Source organism: Neofelis nebulosa, chromosome X (genome assembly GCF_028018385.1).
Source record: "Neofelis nebulosa isolate mNeoNeb1 chromosome X, mNeoNeb1.pri, whole genome shotgun sequence".
NCBI classification, from domain to species: domain Eukaryota; kingdom Metazoa; phylum Chordata; class Mammalia; order Carnivora; family Felidae; genus Neofelis; species Neofelis nebulosa.
In genome coordinates, this window is record NC_080800.1 from 109459200 (window position 1) to 109481880 (window position 22681).

Below are 22681 nucleotides of genomic sequence, written 5' to 3' on the forward strand. Positions count from 1 at the left end.
ACGCATGCCGGTCCTCCTAAAGTTGTCACCTGAAGAGGCTGTAAACAGATTCCAAGGATGCTGCTGGCATTCACATTTCCTGAGTTCTTCCTTCCCTAGGAACTCTGTCCACAGACAGTTATGAAATACGTGAGAAAGCTCATTCGTGACTGTGTAGTCACACCTCACTTTTGGCCCCAACCACAGGACCCCACTTGATCACCCAATTAGGAGCGCGTAATTACCTTCTGATGACATGTAGACTGACCCCCAGAACCTAATCCACCTCCAAAGAACAAAGATGTCTCCTCACTGAGCAGAGCCAACAGAACGTGCTACAGCTGGTGACCGTGCTTGACTATGATGAAGAAATCGGCACCATTTTTCCATATATTCACTCCGCTACGTTTCTTAAAAATAAATCTGTTCCCTTCTTTTATTCACTATACTGCCTTGGCGTCATTCTCCTTTTGATTAGAAATGATGCATAAGGAAATAGATCCATACGTCAGTGCCTTCAAAGGTCCATTAAACATAATGTTATTTAAAAGCACATTAACCATCCTAACCAGCGTCAGACAACAACCAGGAGAGTGCAGGAGTTTGAAGACTAATGTAGAGTTTTCGGATGCCAGATGAGAATGTAAATCACAACTCTCACTAATTAAAACTTTGGCCCTTTGATTGCTCCTGGATTAAGTTCACCGGGGTGATTTTTCATCCCTGCCTGGGTTGACACAAGCCCAATAATTCACTCTGGCATTCTGACATCACTTGTTTGGCTCTGCTTGTCTATGGAGCCAAGAGAAGTATCTCATTAGGGAGTGAGAGGTATTCATTAGACCTTTGTAAATAGTGGCCGTGAATGATGCTAGCCCCTGATTTCATCCAGATCGTTGAGAGGAGCACCGGGTGGAGAGCTGGAGAACTGAAGTTCTCATTCCAAGCCATCGTACCAGCCCCTCAATTGATTCATATGCCTCAGTTCCCCTACATGAAAAGCAGGGTAAAACAAGGCAGTCTCACTACCTGGTTTCGCAGAATAATGATGGCGGTAAATGGGAAATGACAGATTATGACAATTCAATTATTTTGTAATTAATAGGTAATGATGATTCTGGTCTTACACTCATTGTAACAGCCTAGGCCTTACCGTACAAGTTCACCACCGCTCTAATCTACTATTGTTTCTACAACAACCCACTTACCACCTGCTACGGGCCACGCTCTAAGTGATACAAAAATACTTATTATGTACTCCCTACTCTCAAGGAAATTACTGAGTTGTAATACTAAATTCTAGGACCCTCAAATGAGCCCTCTTCCTTACGCCTTGCCGGTCAGTCATGGTACGTTTAGGAGCATTAAAGGAATAATCAATTCACAATAATGTGGTTTTCTGCATCCATTATATGCCAGAAGAAGTCACGTGTCATACCCACTGTTTTCGGGATCCCTCCTTCTCTGCCAGCCTCGGGCTTCGTGGCCCTGCTGCCTGGATGCTCCCTTTCCGCCTGTCATCTCTCCTGCAGGTTATCTGGACTAGGCGTTGAGGACAGGTCTCTCGGGGGAACTCAGCACTAAGGGAGAGTAGGAGAGGTTTGAATGGACACTTAGACTTACTACTTTCTCCTGAAAAGAAGCAGGATGATGAAAAGGGAGAGCCAGGCAGCCGGGCTCATTTGGATGCGTAAGTTCTGCTATGTTTGTTAGAGCAAGCCTCATTACCTTATAGTGTTGCTTGGTTTAATGAAGGCCTTTGCTGAATAAACAATCGTACCTGGAGGCAATATGAACACTCCAGGCCCATGAAGGACACTCTTCTGTTGGGGGAGGCAGGAATCAATGCAGTGTGATGGCTGAGAGATCAATACTTCTCTGAATGAATTTCATCCTAAGTGACACTCCTTTGGGATGAGGAACGGCTGACTGGAAATCATTCAAGGTTATCAACTAAACAACGGTACCTAGAGTATTCAGGTGAAACGTGTGCAACTTAAACTGTTGGTCATACAAAGGACCACAGCGAAGGCTGCAGTGTTTGTAATGTGCCCAAATGGAAGACACCAGCCAGCCTTTCTGATAATCCTCATATGAATCTTCAGTCTAGCAACCAATCCATCAGCAGAGAGCTCTGTTTTGATTTCAGAGAAGCCTCCTGAAACACAAATTGAATCTGGCTCTGATGACGTTAGCAGAGCATAAACACCAAGGGATGTGGTGGGGAAACCTTTCTGCTTGACTTCACACGCGCCCGAAGCAAGAGAACTGTAGAAACCCATGAAAAATGGCAAGAGCTCCAAAATAAAATGTAATTGGAAATGTAAGGTCATAATTGTACGAAACTATTGATTAGAAATACAAGAAACGAGTGGGGGAAATGCCAGAGTACAGTACTCATTACAGAAATGGAGTTTAAAGAGGCAGTGGTGGGAACGCAAAGCCGAAAGGCCTCTGACCCTCTTTAGCTGGGTGGGAGAAGACACCACTTTCTCTTAGATCTAAGCTGCCGCTAATACAGGTGCTCAGGAAAGAGGCAGAAAGCAGAAAACTGCCTTACCTACATGGGCTTAAATGACAGCTGGTCAATGCAAAAATATGTCTTTTAACTGCGTGAGAAATGATTAGTAGGCCGAATGTCCCAATGTGAAAAAGGTGCCTTTCTGACCTTCCAGGGCTGGTCCTCAGCCCCTTCATTGATCTCCTGAGCCTGTGTTCCAAGCCAGGATCAACCCTCCTCCACCCTTAGTGATGAGATCCAGAATAGAGCCTTAGGTGAGCATCGAAATTCCTGCTTGAATTTCATTACTATAAAAATGCCCTTGGAAAGTCTGGCTCTGTATGGCATTTTGGGGAAAGGTACCACAGTGAGTAGATGAGTAATGAGCCAGAAGTTGGTACGAGCAAATAACGGCCTGTCTCCACAGCCTGCCCAACAGGCTTAAGCTACAGCTAATCAATACAAAATGTGTCCTCAAACAGCCTGCAGACCCCAAATTGCTTGCTGCTGGTTATATGAAGCAGGTCATTACAAAGGGCAAATGATAAAATTTCCTGTTAACCTCATTTGGAATTATCAGGAAACTTAATATTACATTTTCGAAAATTCAAACATCTGATATACCTCTACAGCATACAATTTATCATTAGACTGTGAGCCTAGGATTCCATTTTTCTAATTTGATTCTAAAATATGGTGATTAAGAGTGCAAGTCATTGAATTAAGTTGTATTGAGCCAGAATATCCCAGTGTCTCAACTCCCCTCTGGTTAAGAGCTGGGGCTCAGAGGAAGTTATTTAACTCTTTCAGACCATGAAGCTACTTCTGTTTAAAGCAGGAGGTGAAACTCTGTACGCAAAGGGCCAGAAAGTAAGTATTTTCGATTTGCAGACTCGACTGTTGCAGCACAAAAGCAGCCACAGGCAACATGTAAATAAATGCGTGGCCGTGTTCCGACGAAACTTTCTTTACAGACGCTGAAATTTGAGTTTCACATAATTTTGAAGCGTCACAAAATACTGTTCGTAATTTTTTTCAGCCATTCGAAATAAAAACCATTCCTAACTCACAGGCCATGCAAAAACATGCAATGAACTGGATTTGTCCCCGGGGCTATAATTTGCTGACTCTGATGTAAAACCCCAGATCAGCAACTTCCCTAAGAAATGGGAAGAGTGTTCAGTTTCCCAAGACACTAACTTGCAAGCAGCAAGCTCTGAGAGATTCAGGTGCTTTATTGTTCAGGTATCGGCTGTTTGTTCACACGAGTGAATGCATGAGTTTGGAAAAAAAGAGACACGACTTGTGTTAGTTCCAGTCTCAAACAAAGGTTTCTCCTCTGTCTCTTCCCTTCTCCCTTTCTCAACCTCTCGCCTTCACGTTCTCTATTTCTTTCTTCCGTTTTGTCCAGGGACCACGGTTTCTTCTCACGGTGTTCTGAGAATTTAAGAGAAGTATCTGGAAATCCATTAACAGCATTTATTCCTGACCTAGAATCTCCCACCACCTTGTCTCCTAGGACGAGTCACCGTGCCTCCAATCCATCCCAATTTTGAGGTAACTTCACGTCACACACGGGCTGTTTTAATTTTTATTCACAAATCTTTTTGGGAATGATGAAAACATCAATGAAAACCTTCCCCAGTCCTCCTTAAAAAAAAAAAAAAAAAAAGGAATTTAAACTCTTCAGAAAATGGATCCCAGTCTACAACACACTATCATTTAAAATGCTACCAGCGGGGCTCCTGGGTGGATCAGTCGGTTAAGCATCCGACTTCGGCTCAGGTCATGATCTCACGGTCCGTGAGTTCGAGCCCCGCATCGGGCTCTGTGCTGACAGCTCGGAGCCTGGAGCCTGTTTCGGATTCTGTGTCTCCCTCTCTCTCTGCCCCTCCCCTGTTCATGCTCTGTCTCTCTCTGTCTCAAAAATAAATAAACGTTAAAAAAAAAATTTTAAATGCTACCAGCAAGGCCACCGAGAACACTAGCAGTGATACTCAAGAGGTCATGGTACAAAGCCTTGTCCAAACTGTAAAGTACTCTGCAAGTGTTAGCTCTAATCAGTGGAATTGTTATGCCAACTTGTCAAAGTGAGTTTTTGGGAAAGAGCCAGTGTTAGGACCTCCTGGGCTGCTGGAGTTGTTCCCAAGGGGCAGATGAAGGCCTGCTCTCATCTAGTGAAGCAAACCCTGGGTTACAGACCGGACCATGGCTCGGTTTCCGCTGACGACTAGCCGAGGACAACGGGTAAGTCGCCTAACTTCCGGGTCCTCATTTTGTAAAATGGGAGGGTTTGCTAAGATCCTTAAAGACCCTTCCACGTTCCGACTCCTAAGTGTTTTGAGTCGGAGATGACGACAGAAGAGAAAAGTGAAGCTTGGTACCTCTTGAGGCCCGGGTTAGAAACGACCGGAGGAACACCTCAAGCTGTTCCCGTCTCGTTGTCTCCAGGCATTATGAAGACAGAATTAAGCAGCAGTTGAAATTTTCCTGCACAGCGTCACCCGCCGTCATTGTCTGCTTGCAGCCAGTCTTTCCAAAGTGAAATCCGGATCTTAACTTACACTTCGCAATAACTTATCACATGTCTGTTAGGTTAAGCACAGTGCCGTCCCAGACAAGAAAATGTCAATAAGCCCTAAGGTTGTTTTTACAGAAATACGTATCTCTACGGGCCGTGGTATTGGATTGCCTTTGGCCTAGAATAAAACCCTCCAGGACAAAAACGACTTCCCACAAATCATTCGAACGGCAACAGTCTCTGAAGATTGTCTCTTTAACTGTTCTTCATCTTGAACTCCAGGCATTTTCTCCTCCGTTCTGTTAAAAGTCATCTTCTTCCCCTTCACTGAACGAATGTTAATAAGTTGCGTGTTGTTTTTTGTGTTTTTTTTTTTTTTTAACAGTTCCACTCTCCCCGGGTGTCTTGCCTCAGTCTGACAAGGTACAACATGAGTGATCCACATGTGAGGGGGAAAAGGGGCATTGCGGCTGGCGGGCATGGCCCTCTGACTCGTGCGCGGCTCAAAAGCACTGGCCAATACCCATGGGAGGTAACAAACAGGGAAAGCATCTGTTTTCAGGTTTGTTACGTGGGCTGGGGGGGAGGCAGGGGAAGCTGGTTGTTTATAGAACAATTTATGGTTACAATTTCAAGGGCTGATTACTTGATTTCTTAATCCAGCTCCTAATCACAGATCAAACACGGGTTCCAATAATGAAGTAATTTTAAGCATGATTACAAACAGTCTCCTACCGAGGGCTTTCGCCTTGGAACGAGGAGCTCCCATCCCATGCTCAGTGTTATGTTCCCTTTCCTGCTAATAGCTGTCTCGGTGTGGTCAGTGGGGCGATGGGAGTATGTAATGGCTATCGTGGCGTCGGTCCGTTCCCTCCCACCTTCCACATCTGTGCCGGTATTATCTTCGGACACAACAGCCATCTCACCCCTCCCTGCTTGCGCACCTTAGATGGCTTCGGGCCGCCTACCAAATCAGATCTGCAGCTCAGCATGGTGTCTGAGACCCTTCATGATGAAAGGCAGCCTCACGCATTCGCTAAACGTCACAGCACTGCCCTTCCCAGATCCTCCGTGCTCGTCCTTGCTTCCGGGCCCTTAAAAAGCTGGGCCTTTCCTCTGTTTGGGCCGTGTTTCTCCCACCTTCTCCTCCCAGCAAACTCCTGCTTCTCTTTGAAAACCTACACTTGTTACCTTTTCTGTTGTGTCGTCTTCTCCACAGCCCCAGGCAAAACCCATCTTTTCCTCTTGGCTCCACTTCGTTCAGCTCTGATTTTATCACATTGAATCATAAGATCCGTCCACATGTTTAGCTTTATTTCCACTTTTGCGGACCGTGGGCTTTGTGTGGGTATGCGGAGCGTGTTTCATCTCTGCATTTCCCCCGTCTCTTTTACATCCAGGCCAAGCGGCCCTCAGCAAATGTTTGCTGAATGAATCCGGATGGTATATAACTGTTTAGTATGCGTTCGATATACAGCAGAGGGAGTCACAGAAAAATCCTCTTCTGCAGAAGCATGAAACGACCTTCAAAGGGTGGCAGAGGAACTACCTCTCTTTGGCCACACTCGTGACACTGTCTTTCCTCCCTTTACAGGCACGAAGACTTCTCAGCCACTGACCTAGAGGGCTCTGTAAGCCCACGCTGCAGGAGAGACCATGCAGAATTCTCAGACAGCAAAGGAGAGCCCGCTCTAGGAACAAAGGGTTTCGGGGAAGGCCAACCTTCTTTAAGTGGTGTTTAGGGAAGGATCTCAGAGGTCAGAGCCTGAAAGAGGGAGGACTGTGTTAGAAGAAAAGCCATTCCCATGCCTGTTTTGAACATTAGCACCACTGCTAAATAAAGGAGGGGAGATAAAGGAAATGAAGGTTGGACCCGATTTATATGTTTGGGAGAATCCACATTAAGTAATTTTTTGAACCACCAGCCGAGCGTTAGTTAACTCTGTAAACACTCCTGTCGTCATTGAGATTTTGTTCAACCCCAAGAATTGCTTATGAATTGAAATAACCCTTCCAGTGCCTCTAAAAGGGGAATTTTCAAAAGGAAGTGAGCGAGTGAATAGTTAAAAAACAACAACAACAACAACCCTGAGGCAGCTGTCCCAACGTTTTCAGCAATGTAATGTAATGTGTTTTCATATAACCAACTGTTTAAAAATAAGACTTGTGCCCTCACTCCACACATGCTCACTGGAAACGAACTGGGTGCCAGGCACTGTGCCTGATGCTGGAGACACAAAGGTGAATGAGACGGCAGCACGGAACTCAGGAAGCACACAGGCTAATAAGGGACGCAGATGGTTAGAGAACAACCTGTCTCCTCTTCCAGGACCGGACACAGCCGTCCTCTTAAAGATCAGCAGCGGTTGCCTGCTGGCCAAGTCCAGTGACCTCTTTTTAAGAATCGCACTTCTTGGCAACCTTAGTGCCGTGACATTTGAGGAAAGACCTGATTTAATTTAAGGAGCGAGCCCTGCCAATATCTAGGGGAAGAGCTTTCCAGGCCAAGAGAGGAGCAAAGACCCTGAGGTGGCAGCTGGTCTGGTATACATAAAGGAAAGCGAGGAGATCAGTGTGATTGGAGAGGAAGGGGCGCAGAGCAGAGGAATAAAATACGAGGTCTGACCAGGAACAGGGGCCAGACTGTGCAAGGCCTTGCAGGCCTTGGGGGAGGCGTCCATCTTGGATCCTTCGTGAGATGGGCACCACACCAGAGTTTGGAACAGAGGAATGACACGATCTGAATTAGCATTTTTGAAGGATCATCAGCTTGCTTATTGGGAGGAGAGCAGCCTGTAGTGAACCAGGCCGTGGAAGCAGGGGAACCAGCCAGGAGCCTTTTTCAGCAGCCCAGGTGGTCAGATCCCAGCTGGGTCAGGAAGGCGGAGTGAGTAGACAGAATTTGCTAACGGATTAGGTGTGGCCTGGGAGAGAAAAAGAAACGTGAAAGATCCTCTGAGCATTTTGACCCGAGCAACTGGAAGCCCAGAGGTGGCATTTACTGAGATGGGAAAGACCGAGAGAGGGACGAGTCGTTGGGAAAAGTCAGGAGTTTGTTTTGCATCAGGTGAACTACCAGATACCGATTAAGCTTCCCAGTGGCGATGTGGTGTGGGATGTTGGTCATGCGAATCTGGAGCCCAGGGAAGAGCTGAGGGCTGGAGATGTACATGGGAGCCGAGGCTGTCCCCTTTTAGCATCCCCCCCCCCCCCCCCCCCCCCCGTCAAGCAGGCTCCACATGACTCAGCCGACGCCATCGCCCAGATGGTAGAAGAGCAAACTGGTCTCTGCAGCTGGCCTGGCCCCTCTTCACCATCTTCCTCACACGCCATGCTCACCCCGGCCTTTCCTCTCAGGACTCACTTGGCCCGCAAAAGTGGCGGTTCTAGTCATGGCAAAAGCAGGTTAGCAAAACGCTACACGGATGGGTCCGATACAGATTGTTATCCTGATAAGCTTGCACCGAGGAAGTATATTTTTGATGGAGTTGCTTTTCTTCTAACATATGCTAGGATCAGAATGTGAAAACGGGGAAAAGTACAAAATGGTGTCCTAGATGCCGCAGAAACTTCTTAGCATCAACATCAAATTCACCTGGAGGGGGACCTACTATCTGGCCACGTACCCTCAAGCTGAATTCTTGGGCTATTATTGTCGGGGCAGACGGCCAATTGTAAGCAAAGCAAGAGAATCACAGTGTTTTGTTTCTTGCAGAAACTCATGAAAGGCAGGAGGGGGAGGCGGGGAGACCAGATACTAAAACCCGCCTGAAGCCTCACCTCTTAGCTGCAGTCTGTCTGCTGGGTACATTGTTAGCTCCTCACTAAAGTCATTCGCTGGCTGGAAGCCTGACAAGTACTAATTATTCTCATCGGTTCCCTGACCCTGCAAGTAAAATTCACAAAAGTTTAAAAGTGGTACAATTTGGAAGCCTGGGGAACACAGTGTGCTCAAAATCATCCATAGAGCTTTAGAAACACAGACAGGTATCCAGACAGAACGCTGGGCCAGCAAATGCATGGCAGGCTATTTGAGTTTCTTCACCCTCGAGCCACTTTCCACCCCTCCCTCTGATGGAAGGTTCCAAGCCGAGGTAATGGTCCCGTGTACAAAGCCTGACATCTGACTTCTCCTTCCATTTGGTCATCAGAGGTCATTTACGGATCCTCAAAAGCTACTTGTGGGAGCCTAGGAAAGAAAAAGATGGCCAATCCAGCCAGAAAATGACTCAGTGGTGGCCCCCAGAAAGCTGGGCCAGCGCCACGTTAAGGAAAGTTGCCAATTCCTCAGCTCACCATGGCAATATCAAAAGGGATGACATGATTTTGTGGCTCCGGCTGGTGTTCTTTGTGACTCACGGTCCACTGGCCCACCATAAGTTTCGGTCTTCTCCTAGTTTTCAGCTAGCCAGTGCATGTCTGCAGCCAGTCGGTCTGTTTGCATGCCTGCCTATGTACATTTCCTGCCTACCCACCTGCCTGCCCTTTAGCACCCGAGGGTAGAACTAGAGAGTTGGTAAGTTCTACAGAGTCATCTTCTAGCACACCCCCTCCTTGGCGAGATGGAGAAACGAAGGCCCGGGGAGAAGTGACTTAAGTGAGGCCTCACAGTGAATTTCACAGCAGAGGTGAAATGTGACCCCAGGTTGGCTGCTTTTCAGTTCTCGGTCTCTGTCCATCTCTGGCTCAGCCTCTTGGTGCTTCATCGGTCTTTCTTTCTTTAGCTCTACATTTCCGCTCCTCTCTCAGGCTCTGTCTCTTGCACCTACACACAAGTTTTGGGAAATCTTACTTTGGCACGTGTCCTGCTTTTGCACCATCTTCTCACAACTGGTCACGTCCTCATAACATAAAGACTTCGCTCCTGTTGTTACTTTACCGCATTGTCTCCGCTCCAAGCTTCAGTCATGTTTTGTAATATCTCCTTTTGCTCAAAAGGTCGAACCAAGCACCTTTATTATTCCACAGATGTCGCTTTCACCTGTGGGGTTATTACAACTAGGAAATATCTCAAGGCTAGTTTATTAAATTAATTTTCATGATACGTCTTCTACCCCCAAGTTGACCCTGACCTTAGAGTAGTTGAAATACTGCACATATTTTCCCATGGCAAATTGAGAATCCGCTTTTAATTTGATCCATACTTTCCAATGTAACTTGCTGATGGTCAGAAAGAAAGAAGGAAAGAAAGAAAGAAAGAAAGAAAGAAAGAAAGAAAGAAAGAAAGAATATGGCTTGCTTTCTCACCCCCAACTTAGAAAATCACCCTGTAATCTATTGCATATTATATACAAAAGAGTTTTCAACTTGAAAAGTCACAAAAAGAGAGTGAACACTCTCCAGAGGTTTTACAAATCCTGCAGAATGTGACACGCCACTTTTTGTTTTCTTTGAATTTATACGAGAAGGGAAATGAGCATATCAGGTGTGATGGATATTCTTTCCAGTTTGTTGTCTGCTTCAGATTATAAGCTCCCAGAAGACAGGGCTAGTTTAAGCCTCTGCTCAGGGCCTATTTACTGCCTTAAGTAAACAGAACTACAGGCAATGAATCTGTGATTTTGGCTGCAGTTGCTGCTGGAAATGGAGCTGGTGTTGCAAAAAGAAAAAAAAGAAAGAAAGAAAATCAAGGCTGGCTCCTCACAACAAGTCAGCTGAGAGTTATTCTGACCCAGTGTGGTTCCGCATTCCGAGAGAAACTCTCGAATATTCCTTCTAAAACCTACTTGTTTGGAAGCTAGATTGCACCACTCTATCTGCCTTTACAAATTGGCAAACAGATTTAATATGTATGCATGTGGATGATGCCAAGGCTGCAACGAGATCTATTTGAGGCAAAGAAAATGAGGATACCTGCTCCATCACTTGCTATAGCAACTCACAGAATAGCTCCCTCAGCAGCTCCTGACCCAACAACCTCCATCTAGTGCAGACTCTTTGAGGAACCAACTGTGTACCTTTACATTAGCATGTACCATATTCCATCACGTTTCCTTGTCTCCCCAGTTCAACTGTGAGTACCACAAAGGCAGGATCTCTCTCTGATTCACCTCTGTATCCCCAGTGCCCGGCGCGATGTCTGGCAGGGAAGTTGCTCGAGGAAATACCCAATGAGCAGATCAGTCCTTCTCAAAGCAGGGGACTAAAATCACCCCAAAGATGCAATTAAAGGGCAATCGTTGGCTTCTTCCCATTTTACAAAACCACCTTTACTAGCTCTCCTTTACCGGGGACATAATCGACATTTCTGGAACATGCTGGGATCACTAAAGGGAAACGGTAGAAAGCACTGAGCACGGGGAGAAGCACACAAAGCGTTTTCAGTTTCCCTATCATGGCTTCCATTGTCCATTCACCTCCATCTTAACAGCGCTGCTTAGAAACGTTTTCTCTTTTCCTATACTCAAACTGTTGTATCTCATCAAAATGCTGTATCAGCATTCTATAGGTTTCTTTGATTCAAAATAGCATACATGAAATTTCACACTTTTTGGACTAATAAAACGAAGGGACCAAATTATAAGCTGTCATCATCAAATCCCACCTGTTATAGCTGTATTACGTAGCTTGGGATATCTCTGAATGTTTATGTCCCACCCCCGATCCTGTGATAATCTTACCAACCTAAGAGTTAAAGTACATTTGCCAGTGATGACAAGGATTGCCCAGATTTAAAGAGAGTCAGGGAAATAGAGACAGTGCCACTGGTAGCTACAGATGCCTAAATGTACACCGAAGGACACATCCATTGTTTTGATCTTTTCACCGCATTTAAAAACACAGATGTGCTGGGGCGCCTGGGTGGCTCAGTCAGTTAAGCGTCCGACTTCGGCTCAGGTCATGATCTCACGGTTTATGGGTTTGAGCCCTGCATCGGGCTCTGCGCTGACAGCTCAGAGCCTGGACCGTGCTTCGGATTCTGTGTCTCCCTCTTTCTCTGCTCCTCCCCCACTCACGCTCTGTTTCTCGCTCTCTCAAAAATAAGTAAACATTAACAAAAAACTAAAAAAACCCACAAAAGTGCCCATCACTACTCAGCATAGAATATATTTATTTCATTGGCACTCGAAAATATTGTACTACATACGTGTACCCTCATTTGGGGCCCAAAGCTTTATCGATCCCATATCGTTTTTGATGTTTCCAAAAATCATATACACCCACAAAGGATAAAATTTGTCCCCACCGAGTTTATTCCAAAGGCTACACATTCTTCACCTAGCAGTCTGTAAATTTCTCTCATAACATCTATCACATATGGACATGCTTTTTTGTTTTGGATGGTCTATACCCGCCACTAGACCGTAAGTGCTCCGAATCCTTAGCACCAAGGATAGTGCTGGGTCATCGTAGATGCTCAATAATACATCTGTAGTGATTGCATTAGTTAATTAATAGTAAATCTTCAACCACAGCACAAGATAATCACTCAAGTTGGAGTTTCCCTCCTGGGATCCCCAAATCTACTGAAGGCCATCTCACCTGTTTTCTTCAGTCTCAATATGATTCAGTGCCAGCCAACCCATGATTGCAGGCTATGAAAAATTGTGAACGAGAGTACCTATTGTCAAGGTCTGAAATACCTCTTCCATGAGAAGGGGGACTCTGAGATCTCGTGGAAGGGGACACCGGAGATCCTGTGCGTTTAGAGTGCTGTGGGACAGAGGGTTGAAACAGAGGACCCCCCCCCCCCAGCTAGTCTGCTTTCACTTTGCACTCAGATTAGAAATGCAGTGCTCAGGTGCTCACATTAAACTATAGTTCATGTGTATAGAATTTCAAACCAGGCTCAGGAGTATTATTTTATTTATAAATATTTTACTAGCATTGTGAAAGAGACACTGAAGGCGCTCATATAAAAAGGAACCAATGAAGCTTGGGGAACTTTCCTGGTGGATGGCTTAACATTAGATTTTATGATCACGGACGGTAAAATCACATGGTGCTTCGACTATGTAACACTGTATCATTTTCAGAGGCTCTTCATCAAACAGCTCCCATCCTCCAAACCTCTTTAATTTTCTCATAAAAGATACCAGCATTCACAATTATCAGTAATTAATTTTTTGAGGCTCTCTTAGTTGATTTCACCCTTATGAATTTCAGAAAATCCTCTGTGTTTCCTATGCAACCAGAAAGTAACTCTCACTAATTAGTCAAGAAAGGCTGTTTGTGCAGACGAGGATCACAGTGACCCCTCTCCTCTGCATGGGTTCAGAAAGTAGGCTATCATCCGAAAGGTGCCTGTGAGTCAGAAAATGGCTCCTGCCTAGAGCATCGCATAATGTTCATTTCTTCCCTGTAGCTTTTATTCTTTTGCATGCAAACAAGCTGCAACGGGCTTAAGAGACTCTTTATTTTGCCTCATGCATCATCTCTGACATTGTCAAATCAGTTCATCTGAAAAAAATGGGGGGAAGGCTACGCACCGGCTCTTCATAAAGTCTTCTGTGCATTTACATTTTAATATAGAAACAATCAGTAAAGGCCATTTAAAGGCCCATTTATGTCAGTTTGGGAGGACGCTGACATTCCACGACTGTACTTGAGCAGCCTTCTTTTAGAGCTCCTGACAAATGAACAAGAGCTCCCAGAGAAGAGAAGGTAAACTGTGCCCTGTGGCGAGCAGAAATCAAGTCGGAAATTGTAGAAGCCGTGAGAAGAAAGACCAATGTGTGGCCAAATGCCGTTCACACATGGTTTCTAGCATACCCACGGCCAAACGTATGAAAGTTTGAAAAGTTTTCAAACCACATAAGGCCTTGATGAAGTCCCTTATAATTCCAGTGTCTGGCTGATGAGGCAATTCTGAGCGTCTGGAAAATCAATGGAGCAAATTGGACGGTAAGCCAATGCAAGCGAAGGGACAGGAAGCCCCATGGTGCCACGGCGACAGTCATTTTTTTTCCTAGTGCAATTTTAGGATTTCAAAGAAGGGCCATTTGCCAAGTAGGAAATATTTCACCTCTGGAAGGGGAACAGAAATAATCTGGTAATTTCTAACTTGTGAAATAGTGTTCTCCATTTTACGTGCTCGTAAGATCTCCTGTGATATATAGCTGTACCACAAATGCCCTGGAAAAGACAGTGAGACCAGACTAATGGAAGATATTGCAGATGAAAAAAAAAATCTAGAATAGTGAAATAGAAAGATAAGGCAGAGGCAACAAATATACCTGGAAAAGGATGCAAAGAACTGAGAACCTAAAATAAAAGATTTACATCTTCTGACGGAGAATGAGCTTCAGCAGCGATCAAGAAGGAGCGTTAAAGTGATGACGCATACATTCCACTGTGGATCCCCAGCCTACAGCCACAACCTCCCTTTCTTCATTTACTTCAAGCGAAGCTTCAGTTTTAGGCTCCATTTGTAATCCAGCCACTCTCTCCTCTATGTGACCTTATACTATCAGCTGACCCCAAACCTTCCGAAGCAAAATGTGCTTTACCTATCGCTAAGGGGTTTTGCTCACCTTCATTGATAAAACTCCTCGGGAATAATGGATTACAAGTGCTGCGAACAGAACGAGTACCAAGGATTAAACAGCAGAAGCCAGCCAGCAAGCAACAGACAGCAGTTGGCAAAGGCAGTTACCAATCAAGGGACCAGACAGGATGCGACTGACCTGGTTCTTGTCTCGAGTCTGCCGCTAACTAACCGTGCGTACTTAGGGAAGTCATTGTCTCGGTGGGCATCTGTTTTCTCAGCCGCACGGTATTATTGCCTTTTAAATTTGAGCCATGAAGGAACTCCCTGTGCTGCTGTCTTCCTCACCTGTTTTCATAAGCCCCTTTCTTCTAGGTCCAAATCTTCTGGCTGGAAGTTACACGGGTGCTTCCTGAAGTTTCCCAACCCTCTTGGATCGTCTTCTCCTTCACACTCCCTTGCTACAAAATCATGGCCAGCTTTTCTCTGGAGTTTAAAATTTTTTTTAATGTTTTTATTTATTTTTGAGAGAGAGAGAGAGTGAGTGGGAGAGGGGCAGAGAGAGAGAGAGGGAGACACAGAATATGAAGCAGGCTCCAGGCTCTGAGCTGTCAGCACACAGCCTGAGGTGGGTCTCAAACTCATGAGCCGTGAGATCATGACCTGAGCCAAAGTTGGACGCTCAACTGACTGAGCCACCCAGGCGCCCCTCTCCGGATTTTTAAAAGATGGTATTCATAAAATGGAGTTGTGTTTAGAACACGGCCAAGAGTCTGAATACTAAGTGAAAGAGAGTGACAACATAGAAGGGAGTTCCAAGGATACTTCGGATGTTGGTGACTTTCTATCTGTTCCACCTTCTCCAAACCCACCCTTCCTGCTTCCCCATCTTCTCCCACAAAGTGTGGGGTAGCCAATGGAGGAAAGGTGTGGGGAAGTTAGGGAAGGCAAGGCTTCTTCTAATTCATACCTCAGTCTCTAACTTCAGCAAGGTGCTGAGGGAGATGGCCCAATGATGGCTGGAACCACCCTGAGTGGCCTTCTCAGAGCAAAGGTGATCTTCTCGGCACCTAACTCACTTGTGGATAACACCTGTGTCGTGTCATTTTGAAGCCAACTTAGAATGCCTTCCTTCGTGTTAGTGATATTTGGTTCTTTTTGAAGATTTCCTATGGGTAAGCTGAAAAGACTGAACTTTCAGATAGTCACATATAAGAAGTTGCCAGTTGCATCTCTGGTGTTGAATTGCTGCCCTAGCTGGCAGAGGTTAAAACAAGAAGCAACGTTTTAACTTCTTGTGACATTCACAAGAATTGTAAAGCTGGCTTTTGCCGGAAAACTCATGCTTAATCTAAGCAATTCTGATTATACTAGAAAATGTTCCTATGTACCCACTTTACAAAACGAAACAGAATGTGGGAAAGAAATCTTGGCCTATGTCTCTGAAAACAACTAATGGTACCACTTTAGAGCTAGAAAGAACCATAGGGATCGCCTACTTTGAATGCAGGTCTTACAGATGAAAAAAACAGACTCGGAGAGAAGAAGTGATCTATTTAAGGTCATACAGCTCATCTGTAGTGGTGAAGACTGGCACTCGGGTGTTCCATCAGTCTCGGCTTTTCCCTCTACAGGAGTGGACGAAGGCAAGTGCCACCACAACTACTAACTTTCGAAGCTTATGTGTCTCTTTCAATAGGTAGTTTGCCTTGAGTGAACAAGTACAATATCCCTGAGGGATCAGTAAGTCCAATGACATCGTGTGAACCTGCCAAATTCTAATGCTGACAAGGACAAGAAAAGTATGGAACAGAAGTTTAATAAGAGGGTATTTTGGGTTTTATTATAGGACTAGATAAGGGAAGGTGGTCCCAATGACAGAGCAGCCAGAAGCAGCAAAACTAGAACTGGTACCAAATCTACTACAAAATAGAGGAAACCAAAGCCCCTGGACAAAGTGTTAGTGAAGTCTGTACAAAACCGGCACACAAGCAAAGAGCAAAATTCATCCTGTTCACTCCCCACCCATCCTTCAACCATTGGTATATTTTCTTCACGGTGCTTACCCTTCTCTGAGGTGAGCTTGCTCATTTGCTTGTATACTCATTTATTTTCAGTTTCCCTCCAATGTAGGTGCACACACCCCTTAAGAAATACGAGAACAGGGACACTGTCCATCTTACTGTCCCCAGTGCCTGGAACAGTGCCTGAAACATGTAAGTGCTCAGTAGATGCATACAGAATGAGTAAATCTGATCAAGGTAAAAGAAGTCAGACTATGGTTGATGCAAACCATGAGAACAAAGACATCTAAGACTATGAATTCAAGTATGGTTTTATTATTCTTACTTTCAACCACAAGAGAAGTATATCAATGCCTCTAACTAATTTAGGGCAAAAAATAAACCCCGGTCAATACGTGCAGTCTTATTATGAGAGCTTTTGTGCCATGAGAGTCCCAAAGGAGATGCTGGCATAATGAAAGGCAGCAGGGCCAACTACATCCCCATAGCAGGAGCTCTGGGGCATCAAAGTAGGTTTTCAGGATTACAAATGCCATGAGGGATCTTTGGGAACCACGAATGATCATGAAGGGGACTTTGAAATTGACCACTGGGACCAAGAACACTTGGATTCAGACTTGCAAATAAAGGGCCATGCTAAATTTCCAAAGGGGAGGCTGGCGTACCCCCACGAAGGCAAAGAGCTCACCCGATGCCAGAGACCATGACACTTTGGAGGACAAGATGGCCTCTGAAGACCCCATAGGGCAGTCACTCAACTGGAGGGATGGTACTTAATTCTGGGAATGGGATCACCCTTCTTCAAAAGGAATACTGTTCCCTGTGTTAAAGCTATAGGCTGGGTCAGTAGCTGCTGTAAGAATAGCTCATTTACAAAGATGTCTCCTACAAAGAATCACAAACAATACTATGCGCATTAACCAGGACTTGTCTATCCCTCTGCTCTAATTAAGTTTTAGAGTTAGATATAATCATTCTTACTCTGGCCTGAAACTCTGAAAGCTGACTGGAAATGTAAAATCCCAAAGTAATTCAATATTTGCTAAATTTAAAGGAAGGAATCAATTTCTAATTCGAATTTATACACATTCCTTTCCTGCTTTAACGCTGTCCTATTTCCCTTAAGTTCCTCTTTGGTCATTAAGATTATCTGCAAGGTTATACTCATTGCCCAGTTTGTCACATGCTGCGGGTATTTCTAGACCAAATGAGACTCTCGACGTACTCGAATATAACTAAAGAAAAATGCATGAGGCACTTAAGGACAGGTCCTTTATATGTTCTATATTCACAGCCCCATTGGTCCACAGAGAGTATGGGGTATTCATCTACTAGGTATTCAGCAAATGTTTACAGAATGAATCAAAGAAAAAAAAATTGATCTACCCTCTGACAGAATTATTTTCAAACATTCAAAAGTCTCAGGCACGTCTGACCCAGCATGTGTGTACGTATCTATGCACGCATGTGCTCACAAGACTCCCCATATTCTCGTCCTTCGGGTTGAATATGTCATCCTTCCTCTTGGCATGCATGTTTGTATAACAAAACACCGAAGCAAGATTGACCATAAAGATTTTCCCTAGAAAGATACTTTTAATTAACATTTCCCTCAAACATGCCCCCCTTCCAACATCTCAAAATTGAACTCAGTTTTCATTAGGGAAGCTGTCCCCTTATCCCTAGAAAACACATACCTTTTAAAGTCTGAACTGCCTACTTACATCTTCAAGTTCATAATAACATAAATTCACAGTTTACTTGTCATGCTTTCCCTGGAAAATTCATTTTGAACCACTTTCCTAACCTAGACCACTTTTACTTCTGCTTAGGCTAATGTCCAACACTTCTTCCTTGTTTTCAACTCTTAATACTTCTTGAAGCTAGATCCCCACCCCACCCCCCGTCTGTATTCTTGAGGCAGGATGACAAAAGCCAGACTACACTTCAGCCTCCTAGGATATCCTGCCCTGGAGATGCTCAGCAGGCAATTGGAAATTGGAGTTAGCCCGGAGCTCCGGAATGAGTTAAGGATTGGAGAGGTCAATTTGGGAATCATTAGTGTAGAGGTGAAAGGTGAAGCTATGTGAGGAGATGAAGTTACCCAGAATGAGAACACAGAAAGAGAAGAGAAGCAGATCAATGACAGGCTTGGGAATTGCTCCATTTAAAGGGCCGAGGGGGTTGGGAGAGGCTGTGTGTGTATGTGCGTGTGTGCATGTGTGTGCGCGCGCGCGCGTTTAAAGGAGATCGCAACAAAGGAAACTTATAAAGTGTTGAGAAGAAGACAGGAGGTGAACCAAGATAAATTAGGAATGCTTTCAAGCAAAAGACGATGTGCAAAAGCACCAGAACCTCCAAGACTTCGGGAAGACTGAAGCCAGAGAAGAGGCCATTGGATTTTGAGTCACCGTGGTCACAAGTAACCTTTAGGAAAGCAGTCTTCCAATGTCATTCTTGTGGACTCTGTGTGCCCACAGGCGGACGTGTATAGGTGTATATGCACGTACCCCCAACTACCCTAAGATTAACTATTAGTACCAAATAAGACTGTCCTGGGTGTGCCAGATAACAGCAGTAAGAGCCGCTACCACTCACTGGTGGTTTATAAAGTGCCAGGAACAAGGCTAAACACTTGATATGCCTGGTCTCGGTTTAATTTTTGCAACAGATCTATAAAGTGGCTACATTTTACATGTGAGGCAACTGAAAGCCTCCAGAGGTTAAATAAATCACTCAGGGTCACACTGCACGAGAGTGGCAGCACCAGAATCAGACCCGAGGACAGACGGACTCTCAGAGCACTGAAGTAACACTTCCACTGTGCTGATGTGAGCTGGGTAATCTGCGCATGAGGGTGAAAGAGCTGATATTGGTTGACCGTCTCCTACTGCCAAGTGCTTTGCACAGGACGTCTCCTTTACCACACACACCATCAACATCATGGCTATGTTTCGGGCAACCTTATGAAGGCGTATTTGTAAAAATATCTGACTCTGCTTCCTAGAAAATAAGTTGAGGCTATATGATTCTAAAACATCTCGTTATAATTCAAATGTATTTGCTGTAATAGCTCCCAATGGTTTGAAATTTTTCAAAAAAGTGTGGCATCATTGATTTGGTGGTGGTTGCTGACATTCAAATTATTGACAATCAAACTCATTTGAAAAGTGAGGGAATTTGACGGGGTGATCTAAAGGCCTCCTCCAGCCTTGACTTCCTGTGATTCTCCTATGCATGTCTAACGCCAATCGTTGTAAAGGTATGGAATCATGAGTGGAATGTAAATGCAGCAGCAGAACTGGCCGGTGTGCCAGCACCCTTTTATTCCTTAAATTCATAGAGGCCTATTGTTAGCAATATAATAACAAATAGTCTTTGGTTGTCCGAGCCACTGATTGCTAACTTAAACAGAAACTTGGAAACTCCATCACCAAATGATACACTGAAAATCCAGCCAAGTCATTTGCTTAAGCCACTGCAGACCTTATAACATGGCTGGCTATAGGAAAGAGAGAGAGAGAGAGAGAGTGACACTCTGGCAATTAATGTTTTTGCTGTCTATAGAAAAACAAATGAGGTTCTGGTCTGAAACAATTAGTATCAGTGTTAATTGTGCCTGTGCATAACAATAATACAAGGCATTTGGGCTGGCTTCCACTGATTGTTCCCTTCTTTCTCTGGATTACAGAATCCATTCAGACAACTAAATAATAGCGAGCATTTATGCAAATTGTTAATTATGAGGCAGAGCTCATCATAATCTTGTATATTTCTAAAACTGCATGTGCGGGAGGGGGATTACCAAATGAATTGTTGCTTTATTATTTTACTAGTGGTTGAAAAATATGTTAGCCTTGCAAATAGTTTTCATACGTCATTCAGCCCAGAAGCACCAGAAATGTCCCCAGTGACATCTACCAAAGCTGCTTCTCCTCCATCGCTCCATCTGTACCTCTCTCCCTTTCTCACAAACTCAGAACAGGTATAAATTGCTCTGATAATAACTGATCAGCACCATAATAAAAACAGAGCATTCACTTTGTTACCTAGCAAAACCGGTATAGATACATGGTTTGCTCATGTAGTACATTTTAAAGCAAAACTAAAACAACATTCTCAACATTTCCCCCATAAGAGCAATGGCTGGGATACTAGTCTGTATGTTACTGACCGTTATTTTAATGGTCCTCCACTCTTTCATTTTACAGATGAGGAAATCAAGGCTCACAGCAGAGATGGGACTTAGGCAAAGTCACCCACCAGTAGTGGCAGAATCTAATGCCCTTGCCACCATGATACATCCAGGCTATAATCTTTAAACGCCCTCCCATACTAATGTTATGTGAAGAGGGGGTCTATGGGTGTCTATACAATTTATCCCAACCAATTATAAGCTGCCTATGGAATTAAAGACCGAATTTACTATTCTCATCTGTCAAGCAAATCCACTGAGGCCCTCATGGGAATATGGAAGTCCAGCTCCCGAAAGCGAGCTGGGCACTTAAGAAATGGCCCATCTATTCTGTTTGAATGAGAATCTACCCCAGTGGAGGAATCTCGAGGCTACCTTTGCTCCTTAACCTGTTTGGTCAGAGGGCATAGGATGGAATTCAGGTGGATAGGAAGAGAAAGCAAAAACACTGGTAAATATTTCTGGTGCCAATAAGCCTACGATAGTCCAAACACAGGCAACCAGAGCACACATTTACAAGATAGCTTATGATTCCCACCAGCCTCTTCAGCACTCATGGCGATATGATGGTACTGCACAGGTGCTGTCCTAGAGCATTCTCGATAACCCACCCTCCCCCCCCCCACCCCAGTTAGGAACTTTCCACGTTTGATTAGATTCGCTCTGCTGCAGAGTCCCTGTCATAAAGGCCCCTCGCCTGTGGGATTATTCTACCTTGCAAGTCCATACATTTACACACTTTAAACACCCTGATATTTTCAAATAATTGATTTCCCTTCAATGAAATGCTAACCTAGTTGTTCCCTAAACCACCACCAGCCCAGCGACAGGCAGGCGTGCCTGAAGCACCGTGAAAACCACTCTGTGGATGGTGGGGCGTTCTTAACAAAACACTCTACTGTGTCGTCTTATTTCAGCAAAAAGAGAAAGGAGCTAATGACCAACTGTCCAACTGTCTAGGGTGCTGGCCCTGAACATTCATCCCACTTCTGCACTAGGTCAGCTTTCGGACCCGAGACGACATGCCTGGGTAGTTTCGGCTGTTTTAAACAACAACAAAAAAAGAGCCCTGGAAAGAATTTGTCCAAGCCAAAACCTAACTATTCATCGTATTGAAATCAAAGGAAGCAGTGACTGCAGAGTCTGTTCGTTCTAGCTTACTCGGGGTCAGTTGAACTAAAAATACATTGTCACTTACCTTGCTGCATCTAGAATCTGAAAAATCCTCCACCTGTTAAAGGAACAGTAAAACCAGGTGCTAGCAAGAGCGTGGTAAGAGAGGAGTTAAAACAACAAAAGTGTTCCAGTTTGCTTTGACAGTGTATTTTTCCAGCTTCCCAAACCGCAAGGAAACAGCTCATGGATGGTTCCTCCACTTTGCTCCCCATTCGTTCCTCTCAAGGAGTGGGGGATTATAAATCAGGGGGCTCAACAGGGGCAGGGCAGCGTGAGAGCCTGACCTCTGGAGGGCTATGGGCTGAGAATGATAGATCTACCACTGGGTCATGTTCATTCCACGCCCCCTCACAAAAATGATGGCAATCTAAGCAAAACACAAAAAGTCAATAAACCAAAAACCAAACCAAAGCAAATGTTATGGCATCACTAAAATGGAAACACCTGACTGAAGAGACCCATGAGGAACTTACAGGGATTTTTTTCATATTATCAGGACTATATGCAACACAAATAACAAAAGGAAAAGAAAAGAACGATTAGCCTTTGCCGATGCTCTTCCAACAGATGAAAATGCAAAGCACAGACCAAGTGATACCTAAATCATCACTCTAGACCCTTCCACCCAAACGCAAGACATCCCCCAAAGTAAGCAATGTTTCTCCATGCAAAACAAACAAACAAAATGCTTAGCTGTTTTCTTAATATATGTCTTAAGAGTCACAAAACACTAATTCCACTACATGAATTTCTGATGTTAGCAGGGAATTTTGCGCACAGGTCATTTGCTAATCTGAGGGTTCAAGGGGAACTCAATTAGCTTTTCGTTGTGAATTAAGCCAGAACAAGGGATATTACA

The 22681-nt window shown here is 44.5% G+C and overlaps 1 protein-coding gene across 2 annotated transcripts in view; it reads right to left on the minus strand.

Moving 5' to 3' along the window:
• Positions 1 to 22681, minus strand: part of HS6ST2 (heparan sulfate 6-O-sulfotransferase 2) — a 289752-nt gene that overhangs the window by 58485 nt on the left and 208586 nt on the right. The window contains exon 3 of one of the 2 annotated variants that reach the window (XM_058713042.1): positions 21845 to 21877. The exons of the other annotated variant lie outside the window; for it this stretch is intronic. Coding sequence (XP_058569025.1) covers positions 21845 to 21877 — 33 coding nt within the window. The remainder of the gene's footprint in view (positions 1 to 21844; positions 21878 to 22681) is intronic. 2 annotated transcript variants of the gene reach the window in all.